Source organism: Vicugna pacos, chromosome 33 (assembly GCF_048564905.1).
Source record: "Vicugna pacos chromosome 33, VicPac4, whole genome shotgun sequence".
Taxonomy (NCBI): Eukaryota; Metazoa; Chordata; class Mammalia; order Artiodactyla; family Camelidae; genus Vicugna; species Vicugna pacos.
The window spans coordinates 19,023,678-19,044,900 of record NC_133019.1 but is presented as its reverse complement, the minus strand read 5'-3'; the positions used below and the strand labels follow the sequence as shown (position 1 = coordinate 19,044,900).

Genomic DNA, 21,223 nt, shown 5'->3' with positions numbered 1-21,223 from the left:
TGCTGTATTCTCGGGGCCAGCACAGTGTCTGGCCCATAGCAAATGCCCAATTAACAGGTGCCTGATGTTTCTGGAAAGGCTATCCTAGCCAGAGGCAGATTTACCAACTAGGAGAGGAGAGGGCAGGCAGAAAGCCTCGGAGAGGCAGGAGACTTGTGCATCTGGCTTTTAATCTCCACAGGGTGCTGCAGCTTCCACCCCCACTTCGCCACCCTGATATACACAGTGCCCCTCAGCACCGAGCCGCAGCTCAAGGACACTAGTGTAAATCAAAACAGCTAAGCTCTGGAAAGCCTTCCGGGGCTGCAATCTTGTCACTGAGCAAAGATAGTCAAAATCCAGGCATGCCGTTTTTCAACTTGATTACACCAGGTGTTGTGACATCTTACACTTTATGAATTTTCTGCAACAGGAAAAATAAGCACTTTCGGATGTATTGGTGTCACTTCTGTGGCCGACTAGTTGACATAATTTCTTGGCACCTTCCATTTCGGTTACATTTATGAGATGGGGTGGTGGGGGTGACAGGTAGGTAGCTGTGTTTTTCAAAGACTTGTAGAAAGGAAGATGCTTTTCAGATTTTATACTATCTATTTATCTACAGTATTTGTGAACATATGTATACAAACACACATACACACATGCGCGCCTGCATACATATTTCCTCCAAGGTGTCAGAGAAGTATGGGGGAGTTTTTCACCCACCAATAAGTTGTGATTCAAACTCTTAGCCATTTTTCTTCACCGCAGCTAGATCTACCAACTGTGCGAGGCCTGAGAAGTCACACCCAAGTAAACACTTCCGGGAAAATTCCTTTCCATAACTGACAGATGGGAAATTTAGTCATAATTAACTGACTCTCCAAGTACTTCTGCAGCTCAGATCCCAGACTCACGGGACAAAAGAGGGTAAATGTAACACAGAGATTATAGTGAGTTACAGGGTTCAAAGGAGGGAGAAATCCTGTTTGGCTGGGAGGAGGGTATTGGGGACTGAGAGGAAGGTGGAAAGAAAAAGAGATTGAGAAGTGGGGACAGAAACTAGGGGCTGCGGAAGCCTCTGACTCCAGCCAGTGCAGACCATTAATTCCTCCATCTAGTACTTACAGGGGGCCCATACAGGCAGGCACCTTGCATCCATGGTGTCCCTCTCCTCTAAGCCATGAAACCCTACACCCGTCCCCTCATCTGCCTTCCTACAGCCTCAAGAGGTGGCATGTGCCCAGCATTCCTGCCCAGGTTACCATGCATCCCTACCCCCAGGTCTGACTTCCTCTCCTGGTGATGTCCAGCTTGCGGGCAGCAGAGCCCAGCCCCCAGCTGTCAGGGCAAGCTCATGCCTTTCAGCAAACATTCACCAGATGCTCACTATGGGCCAGGAGCTGCGGAAGGCCTTAGCGGTTCATGGAAAGGAGAAGCATAGATTTTTGCTTTTTCGCTTCTAGTTGCTGTGCGCATGCCCAGATGCCCTGAAGAAACTGAAATAATAACCTAGGTACTATTTTGTGTGCTGCTTTTTCACAGAATAATGCCTCATACAGTTTTCCCCCATTGCATCCGCGATAAGCTTGAGGAGTCTACAGAACAACCAAGGTAGTCAGAAATACAGAACTAAAATATCCTACTGGATGGGACATAATGATGTCTTCATAATGGTCCTTTGTAACGACTCCATTCTTACTCGGATTTGATTTCCCACTATTTTGCTATTCAAGGCAATACCACAGTACCCAGGAGTATATGTCTTGTTTTTCCTCTATTAAATTGTTTCCTCAGGGAAAAATATGGTATAGTGGAAAGAATATAGGTTTTAGAGCCAGATGGATGTGGGTTCAAATTCTAGCTCTGCCACTTATGAGCTATGTGACCTTGGGCAAGCTCCTTAATCTTGCTAGATTTCAGTTTCCCTTCTGTGCAAAGTCGTTAACAATACTCATCCAAGGGACTGTTGCAAGGACTGTTCAATGGTGGGTGAAGTAACTTTGAGATGGGTCTGGATTTGAATTCTAGCTTTGCTGCTTATCTTGGACAAGACACTCAACATTTTTAAGTTGTTTCTTTCTCTGTGAAATGGAAATTAATGTGTATACCTAATGAGGTTATTGGGAGGATTAATTATAATTAAATATACATATAACATGTTTAATACAGTGCCTAGGATACAGTAAGGGACCAATAAATGTTAGCTATATTATTATCACAGTAATTACTATTATTACATAAAAAGGCAGCACTTAATAAATGTTGGTGTGGTCATCTTCTCCACCTCAATCTCCCACTAGTGAGAAATAGCCAAGAACTGGACAACTGGGTCAAGGGAAAGTTATATCTTTATAGGTGTTGCCATATTGTTCACCAAAAGGATGATTTTCAACTTACAGTGCCACCATGAAGAATCTGTCCATTTCACTCCAACCCTCACCCACAGTTTTTCTGTTATTTTTAAAGCTTAAACATGGGAGCTTGAGGTTACTTCTGTTTTCGTTTCTAGTTTATTACTTTTCTATTTTCCAATATGTTTTGTTTCCTGTTTGGGTATCTTCTAGAGTGAAAGATTTATTTCTATCTCCTGCCTATTTATCCATTTGAATCTTGGTGTTTTTCTTAAACATTTGAATACACTCTTTATATGTTGGAAACATTATAATATTTAATGCAAATACTTTCCCAGTAAGCTGGAGCCATGAGGGAGGATCAGGGGAGAGCTCGGTGTGTTCAGGAGCATTCCTAGAGGTCCTTGCATGGTGAGCTCAACTAGTTTTGTGCCGTTGACACCCATCTCCGAACACCTCTGGTCTTGCCTGATACTATATTTCTAACTGCAGGCTACGTCTTCCGAGTTGTCTTGCAGACAGATCAAGGCCATCATAGACAGGCCCCAACCAGCAAACCTTCAAACCCTCTGCATCCAGCCCCCTCCCTTACTGTCCCAGCGAGAGATCTGGAGGCTGCTTCTCAGTTTAGCATAAAGGCCTCCAAGAGGCTTTCAGACAAGCCTGCTGCACTTTCTCCCAAGTAATACTCTCAGATGGTAAGTCATGTGTCCTGATTTTTGATTAGGAAAATATGATGACCAAAAACGAGCAGAAGAGCCAAGCTGACACGTCATCACAGGCCTTTTCTTCACGCCAGTACCTGCCGGTGAGCAGAACTGCTCTCTAGTGATGGGTATCTGACGGTGGGACCCAGCAATCAACCAGGGGAAAATAAAGTACTAGAAGTAATTTAGCTCAAGGGTCTGCTTTCCTAAAATCATTTTTATATTTTAATGGTGACATTTTCTTACATTGTTGGTGTAATTATTTTTCATAGTTTGTTTAATAGTTAACAGCGTTGATTTTGTCTTAGCATGATGGCTTCTTCTGTTGATGCTCCAGTTAGGATATGAGGGCCGCGAAACCAGAAAATGTGTTTTAGCCTTCCTTCTGAGGCCTAGCCCAGGGGGGTTACACAACAAGGCAAGCATCAGGTCAAATATAAAAAGTCAAAATTCCCTGGAAGGAAAATTAAAATAAATGATATTACTATTTCTAAGAACTACAGTTCATGAGAAGTTAATAGGATGTTGCCAGCATCCCAAGTGGAAGCCTCCCTCCCTCCTACTATTGACTAATTCTGCCCTCAATTTCCCCTGAACTATACTGGATCCACTTAAGAAGCTCCATCTTCTCCGGAGACAAAAAACACTCCCAAGAACACACATTGCGAGCAACCACAGCCTCTTAGTCCTCCTGGAGGATGTGTTAAGACAAACTGCATGCAGCTCTAAAGCTCTCCTTCCCAAGGCTGGGTGTGCCTGTGTACACTGCACGTGCACACGTGTGGGTACACACCTGGGTGTGTGTGGGCGTGGACTGTGCTCCTGAGGCAGTTTTGCACCATTTGAGGAAATGATGGAGCCTATTTTTCTAAAGGCAGAGTATGATTGTGTGAAATACACATCCTCAAACTTCAGGTATTCATTTCTCCCCACAAGAGCCATATCTGGGTAGACAGGTGTGGTGGGGGTGGGGTGGTGGGCCGGCGAGGGGTGCAGGTGGATAGTGGGATGCCTGGAAGGAAGTGGAAACCTAGAAGCTGCCCACAAACCAAATGGCTTTCTAAATTCCAATCAACGCTATACTTTTTGGTCTGAGAGTGACGCCCTGAATTTTCTTCCACAGTCCACTGGAGAAGGCCTTGAGTGGCGTTTATTCCAGGACTGGTGAGAAAGTCTTTAATTCATTCCAGCACTTATCCCAAACTTCCCCAGCAGAAAAACTGGTTAATTGACATGTCAGGCAATTATCTTGATTTCATTCTCTGGTAATGATCCCTCACCTATAATACTACGGAGAAAGGTCAAAGGCGAAATTCCGCCGCCACTTCTAACCCACAGCACCACACGCAAAGGGACCCAGACATTCTAACCACCCGACGCGTTCCAGTCCCAGCCAGGTTCACTCCACACAATTTGCAAGTTCCTCGAGCTCCAGCCCTTGCAGTGGGAAACACTAAACCGCCAGTGAGGTGCCAGCTCTCCCGGGCCTCACTGACAGCAGGCGTGGGGTGGAGAGGTGTCTCTGGGGCAGAGAGGGAGTGCACTGGGCGAGGGTGGACCGGCCGGAGGCCTCTGAGCACGTGGGTGCGCGCGGGCCAGGACTGCGCTCCCTGCCCCATTTCACCCGCCCGCCTGGCCCAAGCGCGCGACGTCTGGGGAGCCACCTGAGCGCGCCGCCACCCAGCCTGGACCCCCTGCGGCCGATCGCCGCCCACGTGTCCCGGCCGGGGCTGGGGCAGCGGCCGCAGGACCCACTGGAGAGAAACTTGCCGAGGAACGCGCCCCCGCGGCAGTGGCAGGGGCGCGCCCCACACAGCGCGACCAGAGCTCGCGGGCAAGCCGGCCTGGAACGCGGTGGCTGGAAGGAAGCCCAGCCAGGCCTCCCGAAGTCCTTAAGAGCCAGACTCACTGAAGAGTCCCCCTTGCCGGGCTGCGCGCTCCGGCCGGATGCCGCGCGTCCCCGAGCCCCGCGCAGGTGCCGCGGGAAAGCTCTGCGCCTCCCTCCGCGCGCTCCCTGCTCCGGGGGCGCCGCGGACGCCCGCCTCTGCGGACCCGACCCAGGGGGAAAGGCGTCAGCTCTGTACCTGATCCTGTCCTTCTCTGCCCTCTGGAGCTCCTCATTTCTTTCCAGCACCTGAAGGATCTTCCTGGCTTCTTCATCAGTTAAGAAACTGAAATCAAACCCCTGAGGGATTTTCGTCATTTTCTCTACTGTGTGAGTTACACTTAAGCTCCTTGGCGCCTCCTGTTACAGTGACATTTTTCAAGCTGTCGAAGCCCAGTTTCGGGACCTTGATCCATTAACCAATGATAAGTCCGCCCCTTTGAAAATCTAAAACCACAAACCTAGGGAACGGCCCACACCTACCGGGCTGATTTTGACAACACCTTAATGACATACTTCTCTCAACCTATCCAACCGAGAAGCAAAATGAATCGCTGAAGGGAAAAAGGGAACCAATCCCATTCCAAGGGGCGGGCCCTTCCACGACCCTCCCTCTCTCCCCTCCCCCACCCCCATCGGACTTGTTAAACCAACAACCTTACGTCATTCTGGCCCCAAGTGAGGCCAAGGCTTAAGTGTTGGTTCCAGCGTATTTGTTTTGGCTGTTGCTGTTTGCTCTCAAAACTTGAGTCTGACTAGTAGAAGGAGTGAAAAGGAGAGTCTCACGACGAATCCTCCTTTTCAATAAAGAGCCTATAGGAAATAGAATTATGCTTAGAAGACCTGGAAGAGCTGAAGTCATGATACAGCTGGCTGCGGGCAGATCCACCCCAAGGCTGAATTTACCGTATCCTTGGAAATGAATTCTTTGCTGAGTCTCCCATCCCTCAGGTGCCCCCAACTCACTGTCCCACAAAATCAAGCTCAGACTTGAGGAAAATGAAACAAACACAAAACCGTTTATGGTGTTTTAAGAGAAGAGATGCCCAAAGGATGGAAAACTGTTTGTAGTTTTCCGTAAGATTTGCTAATCTTAATAAAGAGAAGTAATAAAAGTGCCACTTTAAAACACTTAATCCTGTGACTCAAGCAAAATGTAATCCTATGAAACCACGGAAACAGTTTTCCTAGAAAGTGTTATTCCAAGATGTGATGGGAACTTCTAAATACATTCACATATATATATATATATACATTTAAAAAGTTATCAAGACTTTTTCAGAAAACATTTTGTTTCTTTTGGCTTCATTCCACATGCAAAAATAACTTTGTCAGATCAACTTTCTTGCCCCATAGCCTCAATTTGGTCACTTCTTATGTAGTGGTGATGGTTACTAACATCTAAAACGTACGTCCACGGGTATCATCGCTTTTAATGGCAAATAAGCCCAATAAAGATTTTGCATCTGTAACAAAAACATGTGTCAAAAATGGCAACTTATGTTTTGGCCTCTGGATTCACTATTCATCTTGATCACAGTTATTTAAGACACGTCTAGGCAGGTAGCCATTCAAATAACTTTCCGTAGGTGTCTGTTTGTTATTTCTATGAAGCAAGAACCAATTCAGTTCAACAATGTTGTACAACACACAGAACTTCTTTATAAGTAATCTCTGCATTAATGATGGTTTGGGAGTGTCTCGTATATATGATGTTCATTTTTTCCTATTTTTTAGTGTGTTCATTTATTCAGCATACATATGGAACTTTTTTTTAAATTGAAGTATAGTCAGTTCACAATGTTGTGTCAATTTCTGGTGTACAGCACAACGCTTCAGTCATACAGGAACATACATATATTCATTTTCATGTTCTTTTTCACCATGAGCTACTACAAGATATTGAATGTATTTCCCTGTGGTATACAGGATAAACTTGTTTATCTATTTTATATGTACCAGTCAGTATCTGCAAATCTCCAGCTCCCAGTTTAACCCTTCCCTCCTGCCTCCCCGCACTGGCAACCACAAGTCTGTATTCTATGTCTGTGAGTCTGTTTCTCTTTTATGTATAAGTTCATTTGTCTTTTTTTTTTTTTTTTTTTAGATTCCACATATGAGTGCTACCATGCGGTATTTTTCTTTCTCTTTCCGGCTCACTTCACTTAGAATGACATACTTCAAGGCCATCCACGTTGCTGCAAATGGCGTTACATATGGAACTTTTTAATGTCGGCACTGGGAGGCTCTTATCTTGTTCCTGGTGTATCAGTGAATTGGTTTCAACTAACGTATGATAATGCCTCCTATATGAAAGCACTGAAAAAGAAAGTCCTTGTCTTTAGGAAGTTTATCATACAGTGGAGGAGATAACACAAATAGAAAAATGACTATAGAATAACATAATCAAAGTGTGAAAAAAGTTCTAGAGCACAGAAGGAAGACGTTAGTTCCAGCTGAGTGGTTCAGGGGAAGGAAATGGTATTTGTGTTGCAACATGAGGGGTCAGATTTCAACAGGAAGAAATGGAGGGTAGCGAGAAGAGATGTGGGAGTCTATTCTAGGCCAGGGAAACAGTGCATTGAACAGCAGAAGTACACTCTAGAAATCTTCTCATAATCCCTCAACTCCTCTGACTAATGGCCAAGTGAGTAAAATGGATGCTAGAAAATACAGGGGATCTTCAGGGATTGGTAAATGATGTGTTTAGGCTAGAGTATGCATTCCAAATAGGGGTAATATTGCCTCTAGTGGAGGAAACATTGGTTCTTGGCGGGTAAAAGCATCTTACTTCTTAAATGAAATTCAGACATACACACAGTACATAAACAGATATGCAGCATATTCGCAGCATTAGATTTTCATGAGATGGATGATTAAGGAAACAAAAAAATACTTTAAAAGGCCCCTTGCAGGGACAATAATAAAAAAGATTGAAAAACACTGGGGTAGTGCACAAGACATGTAAAGAGTGAATAAGGCTGAGCCCTGGCTATAAATGAAGAATCAGGACTCCCCTGTGTAAGCAGTGAGGGGTCAATACAGATCTTAAAAATGACAGCAGTAAAGCTGGAGCTGAACATTAAGGTGACGATTCTGGCAGCAGCAGATAAGGAAGAGAAGGGCGAGGATGGGGGCAAGGACATCACTGTGTTGGAATACCGATGCAGGACAAAGGGGAAGGAGGACCTGAACTGAACCAGGGGGAGTGGGAATAGAAAAGAGGGTTTGAGTCCAGAGATATTGGCTTGACTGGGTAACTCACTGCATGATATGAGGGCTAGGAAAGAAAGAGGCACAAAGATGATGCAAGGTTTCAAGAGAAGTGTCTGAAAGGAGAAATGGTCTCTTTGATAATAGGAGAAGCATCTGGCTTATGAAAAGATCAGGAGCTCAGTTTTAGACATAAAGAGTTGGAGGCACCTGCAGTTTATCCACATGGAGATATTCAGCAAAAGTGGAAAATGTGGGACTTGAAAATCTTGAAACAGGGACGGAGGAGTATATTTGGAAGTCATCTACTTAAAGATGATTGTCAAAATACTGAGACTGCATAAGATGGCCAGAGCGAAGGGTTCTGTTACAGAGTAGAGGCTGTGTTCAGAACCTTGAATGACCACCTTGGATGGACCTCAGCTCCCAGGCATGCTTCAGCCCTGGGCTGCTGCACAACGGGCATGTGACTGAGAAATTTCTATACTGAGGTTTTATACTGAGAAAGTTACAGGGCATTGGGGTTGCCCTGGAAACCATACAGGCAGTTTCTATGGGGCTCTAAACTTAGTGCTTTTAAAGTAAAAATAAATCTCAAAGGGTTGTTTTATGATCTCATTCAGCCAGCTACAAGCAGCCAGTTTCATTCTTGGTATCTGGTAAACCTGGCAACCTCCTGCCCAGCCTCCTGGCTAGAGACGCTCATCAGTTTGATTTTTAATAGTAACAGCTAGATGGACAGCTACCATCTTTCAAAATCTCCCATAGTCTCCTGTTTTCTCCAGTCTGTTTCCAAATCCCCAGAGGAAAGCTTAGGTTTTTTTTTTTCCTTCTTTGACAGTTCATCCAGCCAAGAGAAATGCTGATCACAATACTTGCTTGAATGTCTGAATTTTTATCACCTAAAGTCACTTATGCCCCCAGTAAGCCATTGCAAATCATCTCTGTAGACTGTGGGGTTGGGTTTTACACAGAGGTATCTCGTCTTCCAACAGCAGGCTATGGGTGGGTTTGGGTGAGAGTTTTCAGTTAAACAAGCAAATACGAGTTGGCTTAAATGTAAGATGCAGTAACAGGCCTTTATTAGTAAACAAGAGATGGAAAATTCTGAGAAGGGAGTTTGCGCAGGGAGTTCACACAGTTGTTTATTTCAGTTTTCACTTTTCTAGTTGTGCAGTGAATAGCTTGGCCCATCTAGGTAGGAAACTCCCTTTATGGTTCGTCCTGAATCTGCAATTATGGAGCAAAGATTAGAACAGCAGCTTAAACTCTCTGAATGTTAGTTTTTTGTTTGTTTTTCTTTTATGTTTATAGAAATAAAAATGATAATAATAGAACCAATCGTGTACGATTATTTAAAAATTCACTGGGATGTATGTAAAGCTGTTAACAAGGTCGATGCTCAATAAATGGCACCCAGTAATAATGTTCATGCACAGAGCAGGCGACTATTTTAAAAGTGACATTTTCTCTGGCTACAAAAGTACTACCTATTTATCGGGGCTTGGGGAAAATCGAAAAAAGAAAACATAGGAAAAAACCAGATGGAGATCAAAATCTCAGCTTTATTCCTGGTAAGCAAATGGAAGAATGTGGCTTAGTTCTGCAGCCATGTGGGCTCACTAGTCCCGCCCCTTTCAAGTCCATCCAGTCCTTAGGGCAGAGCACCACAGGGAGACCTGGATCTGGGGAGCAGATGTAATTGGTGCTAGGAAGCTGGTAGGGAGAATGCCCATCAAGTGCTTCAAGCTTTTTAATAGATCAGTCCGATCCAGTCAAAAGGCATGGATCGAGGAATTCCATACCCTTACCATCCTCTTATCAGATGACTTCCTCCTCCGTCTACCCTGAGAAGGAATAAGCAAGGATCAGGTGGAGAGGATGGGAAGTTCCTTCAGTCATGGATGTTCCCCCACAGAAAAGTGAGGGGATGGTAGTTCCCCGCAATAATGTTCATTGTGTAAAAATATATTGAAAATAGAAAAGAAGTATTAATAATCTATCATCTGACTATAACTACTTGTATTTTTAAATATTTTAATTTATATCCTTATATGTCCCCATTCCATTTATATCTAATATATGGCATTATATTAAGTAATTTTCTATAATATCCCTTCATATGGCTGCATTAGCCCTCCCTAGGATAATGAGGTATCATGGCCCTTTGAGTAACAGAAGCATCATGCAAGATTCATAAAGACTTCTGGATTGTCACTGAGCCCTGCTGTGACAGACAGCAGAAGTATGATTCTGAAACCTAAAGTATCGTATAAGGCAAGGGGAACAAAACTTCCTGTTCTTTTGTGTCAGAATTCAGTACATGTGGGCTCTGTATTTCAAAATCTAGCAGACAAAGCCCCCAACACCTGCCAAATCAAGGAACTAAACAATACACAGACTTACTATTCATCCTAGCCCTAAACTCTATGCTTCATCTCACATCTTCACGGAAGGGCTTTCAGTGTTCCCACTCCACCTGAAAGATGAAGGAGGGACGTGGTGGACTCTGAGATTCGTACCAACACCCAGCACTCTGCTCCAAAACTCAAAAAAGAGGTAAAACATTTCCCAGGGCGTTATATGGACCTATTGTGATCCTGAGAGCAACACCTGAAAGAACTGGGTCAGTAAACAAACACACAAACCGAAAAACACAGGACAATTTCCCCTGTGACTATAAACATAGGGAAAAAAACTCCTAAGAAAAGTGCCAGCAAATCAAAGGTAGTAATATATTACATGACTACTTAGATTCACTTCTTTAAAATCGGAGGCTTATATTTGTTTGCTTCCATGGTACTAATCTATCAAACTTGATTTTACTCTTTGAGTCCAGGAGATTGCTACCTGGGTAACTTGGAAAGTATGAGGGAAGTGAGAAGAAAAGAGAAGACTCTTCTATGCCTGCCCTGCTTTATTGCCTGGAAAGGTGGGGAAAGTGGGACGGAAAGAGTGAAGGAGAACCCTGATACAGAAAACTGAGCTCAGCTCCTTCCAAGCTGGGGAGAAATACCCACTCAGCCTGAAACAAGCAAGACTGAGAACTGCATCTTCCTCTCCCATCCGCTGGTGCACAACAGCCTCTTTGCAACCTGTAATTAACTGAACCATTATGGTTAATTAATACAGACTGACATCAAATCCAATGGTGGCTCAGACTAAACAGGAAGGTGTCTTTCTCTATACAATTTTTTAACATCTTTATTGTGGTATGTTTCCTGTACAGTAAACTGCACATATTTTTGATGTACAATTTGATGGATTTAGATAAATGTATATACACACCCTCTGTACATTTTAAAGAAAGTTTATTAATATACTTGGATTTCTTCTTCTTCTTTTTTTTTTTTTTTGATTCAAGAACCTGGGTTGTAAACTAGATAAAATTGTTATCTGTTTAGAATCACTAGAATAGAACCAAGACCTTGGTCCTTCAATACTTACACTGTGATTTAAGCAGGCAAATTTCCGTAAAGTAGAATTTGGTAATTTCATTTCTTGTTTCTAAATTCATTACCAGGACCAAGCTTGCATCTAGTTGGAAGACTTTAAGCAAATCAAAATAATTAAGCCCTCCCCAATTAACCCCCATAACTTAATCTGGATATATTTAAAGTACTTTTGGTCCTTCTCTGCCTTTACTCATCACTTGCTCTAATTCATGGGATGTGCCTCAAATAGTCCTTAAACCACACAAACTTCAGGATTCAAGCCGTCACTTTGCTGTGGCACCCTGATTGCTTCCCCTGATTATATTTGTTGTTTTATATGGTTGGAGGGTTATTGTGGCTAAAAATTTAAAGTTTGTGTCCCCTCAAAATTTATATGTTGAAAACTATGCCCCAATGTGATGGTATTAGGAGGTGGGACCTTTGCGGGGTGATAAAGTCCTGAGGGTGAAGCCCTCATGAATGGAATTAGTGCTCAGGGAAAGGGCCCCTGCAGAGCTCCCTAGACTTTTCCACCTTGTAGGGTCAGAGAGAAGATGGCAGTCCATGAACTAAGACGTGGTCCTCACCAGACACTGAGTCTGCTGACACTTTGATCTTGGACTTTCCAGACTCCAGCACAACGAGAACTAAATTTCTGTTGTTTCAAAGTCCCCAGCCTATGGTGTTTTGTCATAGCAGCCTGAACAGGCTAAGACAATTGTCAAGTAACATGTTGGATGACAGTACAATGCTATCAAGTGTCTTCAAACGGTATAATGATACATAAGCTTCTAGATATGAGCAGTTGAAAGAACACAGAAAATTGCTGATGCGCATTGAGAAGCGTGCTAAATCCTCTAGCTGAGCCTGTGGGTGGGAAAGAATTGTCTGCAACAGAGGGGCTTCCTGCAGTTAATAGAATATTCCTGCAGAAGATGAAAATATGCCACATACGTTATCATCCCTGAGTTAGACTGTCTAACTTGAATATAATTGAGCTGAAATGAGTGCTATCTTGGAATAGAGTAACTTCCAGGTCTTGCTAGATCCTATTAAACTAATTGTTGTGTAGATGAAAACGTGCCAGTGCTTTAATTAAGTCTGTGTTATAATACTAACAATCACATGATGGTATGTATTAGATGTTTTTCTACACAAGGGGTTTACCTGAGAGACTATTTTTAAAAATTAACAGCATACTTCAACTAATAGTCATAGGAGAGAAAATGACTTGACATATAAAGAAATATAAACTAGGAGTAGTATCCCCAAGACTGACTAAGAAATGATCGTGTAAACTTATGACCACATGAAGAGCAATCCAAGCTTATAAACAACAATTTATATAATAATAGATGTCCTTCTGCTTCTGGGCCCTCTTTTTTTAAAATCTTAAGTACTGAAATTCAATCAATATTTTTTCTTCAAAGCTGTTTTCTCTGGATATAAAGGGTCCTCATACTTTTAAATCTTTATGATGACAGCAAAAGCTATGGAAATGTTTATCTTTTTTCCTGAAGTGTAAATATTTGAACACAAAATGATGGGGTCTTTATATCTCTTTTCTATTTGTTTTTAAGGCTGGTCCAACTGCAATGACACAGTTAATCATTCAGTGTGCTTCTCCTCACAGCTTATCACATTGCCCACTTGAAACACTACTCTTTACATCCGGTACTCATTTCCAACACATGCGTCTACCCATTCATTCTGGGTTGATTCATTAATTCATTTAAGGTTATCTTTGTTCACACATTCGTTCAATAAATATTTATCGAGCACCTGCCATGTGCCAGGCACTGCTCTTTACATCTTAATTCTAGTTTCTCTTTTTAGTTTAATTTTCTCCAAATTCCCAGTTGGTCATTTTGAGCAATTATTTGCCCCAACATCTTACAGCTCTCTTTTTGAAGAGTGCATTCTATATAAATCTATGTTACCCAGCAGTTTTCCAGAGGGGCAGGTTACCGAGGCTAGATGGGTTTCTTCTGTTACTCTCTGTTGTACTTAGACTCCCACTTCACTAAAGCTGTCCTGTATTACAAAGTGTGTCACAAGGTACTGATAGGAAGCCGGGGGGAGGGTATAGCTCAGTGGTAGAGACGGTGCTTACCACTCACCAGGTCTTGGGTTCAATCCCCAGTACCGCCATTAAAATAAATAAATTAATTAATAAACAAATAAATAAATAAACCTAATTACTCCCCCCAAAGAAAAACAAGAAAAAAAATTTTTTTAAAGGAAGAAAATAGATCCTAATGCCTACTGAAAATACTGTGCAAACCATATATAATTTCCCAGATTGGTTTAAAAATCATATTTCAATGGGTATGGCTTCCTTTGTGGTGCTGAAAATGTTTTGGAACTAAACAAAGGTGGTATTTGTACAACACAGTTTGTACTAATCGCCACTGAACTGTTCACTTTAAAATGGTTAATTTCATGTTCTGTGAATTTCAGTTGAATAAAAAATTTTTTCAATTGTCCATGTTGATAAAATTGTAAACCTCTCCCTTTTCACCTCAGTCGTCTAGGAACTCATCCAAATGTAAACTCAGTATATCAAACATAATGTCGTTATAAACTCAATTTTCTCAAAATGTGAAGCTTAAGTTTAGTCCAACAAGACAGCATTAAGTCAAAGGCATTGTAAACACAGGGCACAGCTGCTCCATTCTGACTTATAGCCTGTTTGCTCCATATGACTTTGAATGTTGGAACAAATATAATCTCCACTTGAGGGTAGAGGGAGCCGTTCCTAGTAAGACCTGATAACCATAAGGAGCAACACTTCCTTAGGGATTGACGTGGAGGAAAGAAAGCCTGTTTCTAGAAGGAGTGATTGCCAGTTTGAGAGATTTAAGGGGAAAGATGGCTGGGATTCTGGAATGATATTAGGGAAACATAACATGGTTATTAGCCATAAGTAAATATGCATTTTGATATGTACCTAATGGTCTAGACAGAAAAGAAGAAGTTCTGATGGTAATTGATCTATTTTAGACTAATTTTTGGAGGTAGGCAGTTATTTTTGCTGCATTTAATTGAGAGAAAGGATGAATATTTTTGCTGATTAAAGAGAACCTGGGAGCAGCCAAGATGGTGGAGTAGAAGGATGCTCTTAACTCACCCTCTCCCACAAATACACCAAGAGAGACAGCCATGGACCCACCCATTCACTCAGAACACCTGCTGAACTTTGACAGAACATTGCCTTCTTCAGAAGACAAAATTCCTCAGAAATCTGGTAGGAGGGAAAAAAAGAAGAAGTAAAAGGAACTTAGTGCGGGACCTGTCCTATGAGGAGAGAGTGACAAAGGAGTCATAGTGCTGTTATGTTGGGAGACTCCCTCACCAAAGGAGAGGTCAGCTGGGATGGAGGGGGATCCCCCGAGGCTTGGAGGAGTGCACAGCAGCCCTTGGCCAACAGAACTAAGAGAAACTTGCCCAAGGGGTCACTGCGATCCCCAACCCTGGGTGCAAGCTGGGGGTGGGGTGGGCTGGGACTCCCAGAAATGGGAGGAGGGCTGGGGTCGACTGTGCAGAGGTAGCCTCAGGGGGCTGGAGTGTGCCATGGGCTGTGGCTGGGAGTGTATACAAAACAGAATAGCCTGGGTCCCCCATAAAAACAGGAAAGAAAGAAAGCAAGCGACATTGCTGGTGTGCATCGTAGGGAGAGGCGCAACACGGCTGCACCGTAGCCTCTGTCTCTGTAGACCTGTGGCACCATCGCTGGTGTGTCCTCAGGAGAAGAGAAGTGGGGCTCGGCCATATCCACCATATTTGCTGGTGGGTGGCTCCCAGGAGGAGGTGGGGTTGAAATAGAATTGGTAATAAAAAACCTCCCTACAAACAAAAGTCCAGGACCAGATAGCTTCACTGGGGAATTCTACCAAATATACAAAGAACTCATACTGGTCCTAAAACTCTTCTAAAAGGTAGAAAAGGAGGGAGTACTCTCAAACTCATTCTATGAAGCCACCATCACCCGGCTACTAAAACCAGCCAAAGACACTACCAAAATAGAAAATTAGAGGCCAGTATCACTGATGAACATAGATGCAAAAATCCTCAACAAAATATTAGCAAACAGAATCCAACAGCACATAAAAAGGATCATATACCATGATCAAGTTAGATTCATCCCAGGGACAAAAGGATGGTTCAACATATGCAAATAAATCAATGTGATACATACATCACATCAACAAAAGACATAAATCACATGATCATCTCAATAGATGCAGAAAAAGCATCGAATAATATTCAACACCCATTTATGATAAAAACTCTTACCAAAGTGAGTATACAGTGAACATATTTCAATATAATAAAAGCTGTTTATGACAAACCCACAGCCAGCCTAATACTCAATAGTGAAAAGCTGAAAGCCTTCCCACTAAAATCTGGAACAAGACAAGGCTGCCCACTCTCACCACTTCTATTCAACACAGTCTTGGAAGTCCTAGCCACAGCAATCAGGCAACAAAAAGAAGTAAAAGGGATCCAAATTGGAAAAGAAGAGGTAAAATTGTCACTATATGCTGATGACATGATACTCTTTATAGAAAATCCTAAAAGCTCCACACAAAAAATTCTAGAGCTGACAAAAGAATTCGACAAGGTAACAGGATACAAATTAACATACAAAAATCAGTGGCATTTCTTTACAATAACAATGAATTGGCAGGAAAAGAAAGTAAAGAAACAATCCCTTTTAAAATTGCATCCAAAACAATAAAATACTTAGGAATATATCTGACCAAGGAGGTGAAAGATTATACGTGGAAAACTACAAAACATTGATTAAGGAAATTAAAGATGACTTAAATAAATGGAAAGATATCCCATGCTGTTGGGTTGGAAAAGTGGATATTGTTAAAATGATCATACTGCTCAAGACAATCTACAGATTTAATGTGATCTCTACCAAATTACCCAGGGCCTTTTTCACAGAACTAGAACAAAGAATCTTAAAATTTATATGGAACCACAAAAGACCCAGAATTGCCATAACAATATTGAAGAAAAAGAATGAAGCTAGAGGAATAACCCTCCCAGACTTCAGACAATACTAAAAAGCAGCAGTAATCCAAACAACATGGTATTGGCATAAAAGCAGACATAAGGACCAATGGAACAGAACAGAGAGCCCAGAAATAAATCCATAGGCCTATGGTCAATTAATCTTTGACAAAGGAGGCAAGAATACACCATGGAGAAAAGACAGTCTCTTCAACAAGCGGTGCAGGGAAAACTGGAAAGCAGCATATAAATCAATGAAGTTAGAACACTCCCTTACACCATACACAAAAATAAACTTAAAATGGCTTAAGACAAGACATGATAAACCTCCTAGAAGAAAACATGGGCAAAATATTCTCTGATATAAATCTTAACAATGTTCTCCTAGGCCAGTCTACCCAGGCGATAGAAATAAGAGCAAAATAAACAAATGGGACCTAATTAAAACCATAAGCTTTTGCACAGCAAAGGAAACCATGGCAAAACAAAATGACAACCTATGGAATGGGAGAAAATATTTGCAAATTTTATGTGAGTGACAAAGGCTTAATTTCCAGAATATATAAAGAGCTCACACAACTTAATAACAACCAAACAACCCAATCCAAAAATGGGCAGAAGACCTAAACAAGCAATTCTCCTAGGAAGACATACAAATGTCCGTTAGGCACATGAAAAAATGCTCAATATCACTAATTATCAGAGAAATGCAAATCAAAACTACAATAAGGTATCGCCTCACACCAGTCAGAATGAGCATCGTTCAAAAGTCCATGAAAGATAAATGCTGGAGAGGGTGTCGAGAAAAGGGAATCCTCCTACATGGTTGGTAGGAATGTAGTTTGGTGCAGCCATTGTGGAAAACAGAACAGAGATTTCTGAAAAAACTAAAAATAGACTTACCATATGATCCAGCAATCCCACTCCTGGGCATATATCCACAGGGAACTCTAATTCAAAAAGATACATGCACCCCAATGTTCACAGCAGCACTATTTACAATCGCCAAGACATGGAAACAATCTCAATGTCCATCAACAGATGACTGGATAAAGAAGCTGTGGTACATTTATACAATGGAATACTACTCAGCCATAAAAAAGAATAAAATAATGCCATTTGCAGCAACATGGATGGACCTGGAGATTGTCATTCTAAGTGAAGCAAGCAAGAAAGAGAAAGAAAAACACCACATGATATCACTCATATGTGGAATCTAAAAAAAAAGAAAAAAGGGGACACTAATTAACTCACCTACAAAACGAACAGACTCACACACATAGTAAATAATCTTATGGTTATGGAGGGAAGGGGATGGGGCGGGATAAATTTGGGAGTTTGAGATTGCAAATGTCATTCATGATATATAAAAATATATTTAAAAAAAGTTTCTTCTGTATAGCACAGGGAACTATATTCAATATTTTGCAATAACCTTTAATGAAAAAGAATATAGAAACGAATATGTGTATGTATATGCATGACTGGGACACTGTGCTGTACACCAGAAATTGATGCATTGTAACTGACTGTACTTCAATTAAAAAAAAGAAAAAAGAAAAGAAAGAAAAATGGAGACAAAAAACAAAAAAAGAGAAACTATTTTCATTTCAATTCATCTTTCCCTCATTCTACCTGCTTTTTGGTATTTTCTGTATTTACTTTATGTACATTATTATTAGAATTAGAATTCAGAGAGATTTTTCTACTGAGGTCTGACCCAGGCCCTTTTCTATAAGCAAGTGTCATGGGTTTATAGACAATGAAAAGGGAAGGCAACATGAATGTCCAGAAGAGGACTTTTAAAGAAGTGGGTACTGAAGAGAGGAAGCCAGAAAAGTGGTCTAGAAGTGGATGTGGAGGCTGAGTTGAGTGCCAATACCTAAGCGTCCTGGGACTCCAAGGTCAAAGGGGCCAGGTCAGCATAAGAAGGGGCCACCACTTCTGGTCAAGGGGGAAATTTGGGTAGTGAGGACAAAATCAGTTTTTGGTTAAAGGGAAAGGAGCTCTCATAGTCTGCAACTGCCTAGGAAATTTTGGTGACGTTAATAAGGGTTTCAGAGGTCCTATAGTAAATAAGGCTGTTGCATGAAGCTGAGTTGAGTGGGACTGACTTGGAAGAGACTGGAAGTTAAGAAGAGGTCAGTGGACAAGAAGGACACTTCCCAAGAGCAAGATCACAGGGCCCAGAATGGGCTCTCGGCAACAGAAAAAAGGTCTAGGACTACAGCATCACGTTGATCATTCCCAAAGTTCCGGATGAAACTGGGGTGCCATGGTGAGACACCTTGAAAGGGTGCTGCAAGGGCGAGAAACTTTCACTGAAGATAAATTTTAGCCATCTTTTCCAAAATGAATTGATCACAAAAACAGTGACCCTGATGTTTCCGTTCTTTTCATCCTGCAAAGACTCAGTGTCTGAGTATCACTAGCCTGAGGTTTACAAGAGGAAGCAATGACATGTGTCTGCCTAGTTGGTGCATAGGAGGAGATGTTACAAAAATTAAACTGTGTGCTCTGTCAGAGCAGTGGTTCTCAACCATTCTGCTGTCCCCAGGGACATTTGACTAAGTCTGGAGACATTTTTCACTGTCACCACTGGGGGACAGTGAGTATTACTGGCATCTACTGTAGGGTCAGAGATGCTGCTGAAGCCCTACAACTCCCCACAACAAAGAATTACTTGGTCCCAAATGTCAGTGGTGCTGAGGTTGACAAATCCTGTATTAGAGTGATTTGGAGTGAGAGAACCTGGATTCTGAGACAGGCTCCACTTAACTGCTAACTCTGTGTCCTTTGAAAAGCCACTCAGCCTCTCTGATGGATCAGAAGAGATAAAGCTGCTTGACCTACTTATATGACATATATGATGATGCATCCTTCTGAAAAGCATGAAATACAAATGTAATAATTCATCATCACAGTGACTGACACTGTCCCTTCCCATCCAGCTCTTTCCTGCTGCCCCTTCTCACAACTCCTCCCTCTTGGAGGATTGCAGCAGACTCTAAGCTCTTCCGAGTCCCTTTTTCGAAAAGGAAACTAGACTTGTTTTCCTGAAGTATTGCTTTAAGCATATGACTTCCAGCATCAGTAATCCGTGAGTCAGCGCACCACCTTCTACATCAATCCCCAGACGGCCTACTTCTAAAGTCCCATCTTGATATGACTCTCTTTTCCCTCCAAACCCAGCCCCGTCTGTAGCTTTCCTCAGCGTCCCTGCCTTTGCTCAGCCCTTGTGCTCCCCCATCCCCTGCGCTGTGCTTGCCTACATCCTGCTCATCCTAAGGCTTGGCTCAGCTTTACTTCCTTTATACTTCCCTTTGGACCTTCTCCAAGCTACTGCCCTACTTCTCCAAAAGCTTTTAATTTGATACCAAATTGATCATTATTTTTTCATGTATTTTTAAATTTGGAGTCTCTAGTGAGATTGTCAACTTCTTGATTGTAAACCTTTTAAAGACAAGAGTTTCATTCTAAAAACTCAGCTCCCCTCACTTTGCATGTGAAGACTTTCCTGACCCCTCCCCGTGTGAGTCATCCCTGACAGATGACACCCTCCCTCAAGCCCCAGTCTACCCAAACAGACCTTTCCCATGGCACCTAGAACTAATTCTTCACTGCACTTTTCATTAACATTACATTTCTCCCCTCGCTAGATGGCTAACCCAGTGAAGCAGGAACTGTATCTTAATTATTTTTATTTTATTAAACTCATACATTCTGTTCCAGGTTCAATTTTCTCGTGTCACTTATTGATTTTAAAAATCTGTAAACAATTGAGAACATTTCCATTCACCCTTACAGAATTCAAAGACCTGAAATGATGGTTTTTCATTGTGGCCATCTAAGAGTCATCATTTTGAAGCTCAAGAGAAATAAGAGAGATTGGGAGCTCTAAAAATAGAGGCTCTTCTCCTGAAATACTGTGAAATATGAATCTGAGAGTGAACAGAAGCTGTTCCAGACAACAGACTGATACAGGTACAAAACATTACTATGAAAATATCACTTTCTAACATAAGATTTTGGAAAAAGGGAGGGAGAGACTCATTTCTCTTTGCTCCTTTTCTCATCTGCTTGTTGCTTAGAAGGCTTGAAGAGCTTTCAATTCTTTCAAAGTTAGAAGAATTCTAGAGCTCTCACTTAATATTAACATTGAGAATGAGAATTATTTTAAAAACTTACTTAGGGCTATATTTATTAAATGTCATGCTGTTTTAGTGTGGGAGAATATAAAGTCCACTGGAAAAGACTCCATCAGAATTTTTCTTCATTCAAAATACACTCTAAATAAAACATTCTCGCATCCACACATGACTAGCAGAGCATCAAACAATTGGAAACCATGTCACTGCTGGTACTTACATCTGAGCAGCTGGAACTGGTGGTGTGACTGTCATGGTGGCTCTAGAATGTGCTAACAATTGTCTTTGTTTTGTTTGCTCATATATACATATGCTCTTCTAATTTGCATGCATAATTACCTAAATGCCAAGCAATTACGCACTTTCCTAAGTGATTTATTATTGTTATTATTATTATTTATACATGAGAAGAATCCCTCCCCTTCCCTAATCTTTCATGCTTCCACCCACAGTTACATTAAATGAGGTCCCCCATGTC

At 41.8% G+C, this 21,223-nt stretch overlaps 1 protein-coding gene and 1 long non-coding RNA gene across 5 annotated transcripts in view; both read right to left on the bottom strand.

Moving 5' to 3' along the window:
• The window catches only part of EXPH5 (exophilin 5), an 88,754-nt gene extending 67,754 nt beyond the window's left edge, over positions 1 to 21,000 (bottom strand). For 3 of the 4 annotated variants that reach the window (XM_006217359.4, XM_031675527.2, XM_072954034.1), the window contains exon 1: positions 5,125 to 6,340. In XM_006217359.4, the coding sequence (XP_006217421.1) occupies positions 5,125 to 5,243 (119 nt within the window). In that variant the 5' untranslated portion in view covers positions 5,244 to 6,340. Of the gene's footprint in view, positions 1 to 5,124; positions 6,341 to 20,965 lie in introns of those variants that run through there. The other variant, XM_072954035.1, reaches the window with a different exon arrangement.
• On the bottom strand, positions 9,199 to 11,680 carry LOC140691169 (uncharacterized). The gene is made up of 2 exons (XR_012066692.1): positions 11,586 to 11,680; positions 9,199 to 9,368 (listed from the first exon to the last, which is right to left on the bottom strand). It is a non-coding gene; the product is annotated as an uncharacterized lncRNA (long non-coding RNA).
• Positions 21,001 to 21,223: the final 223 nt, after the last annotated feature.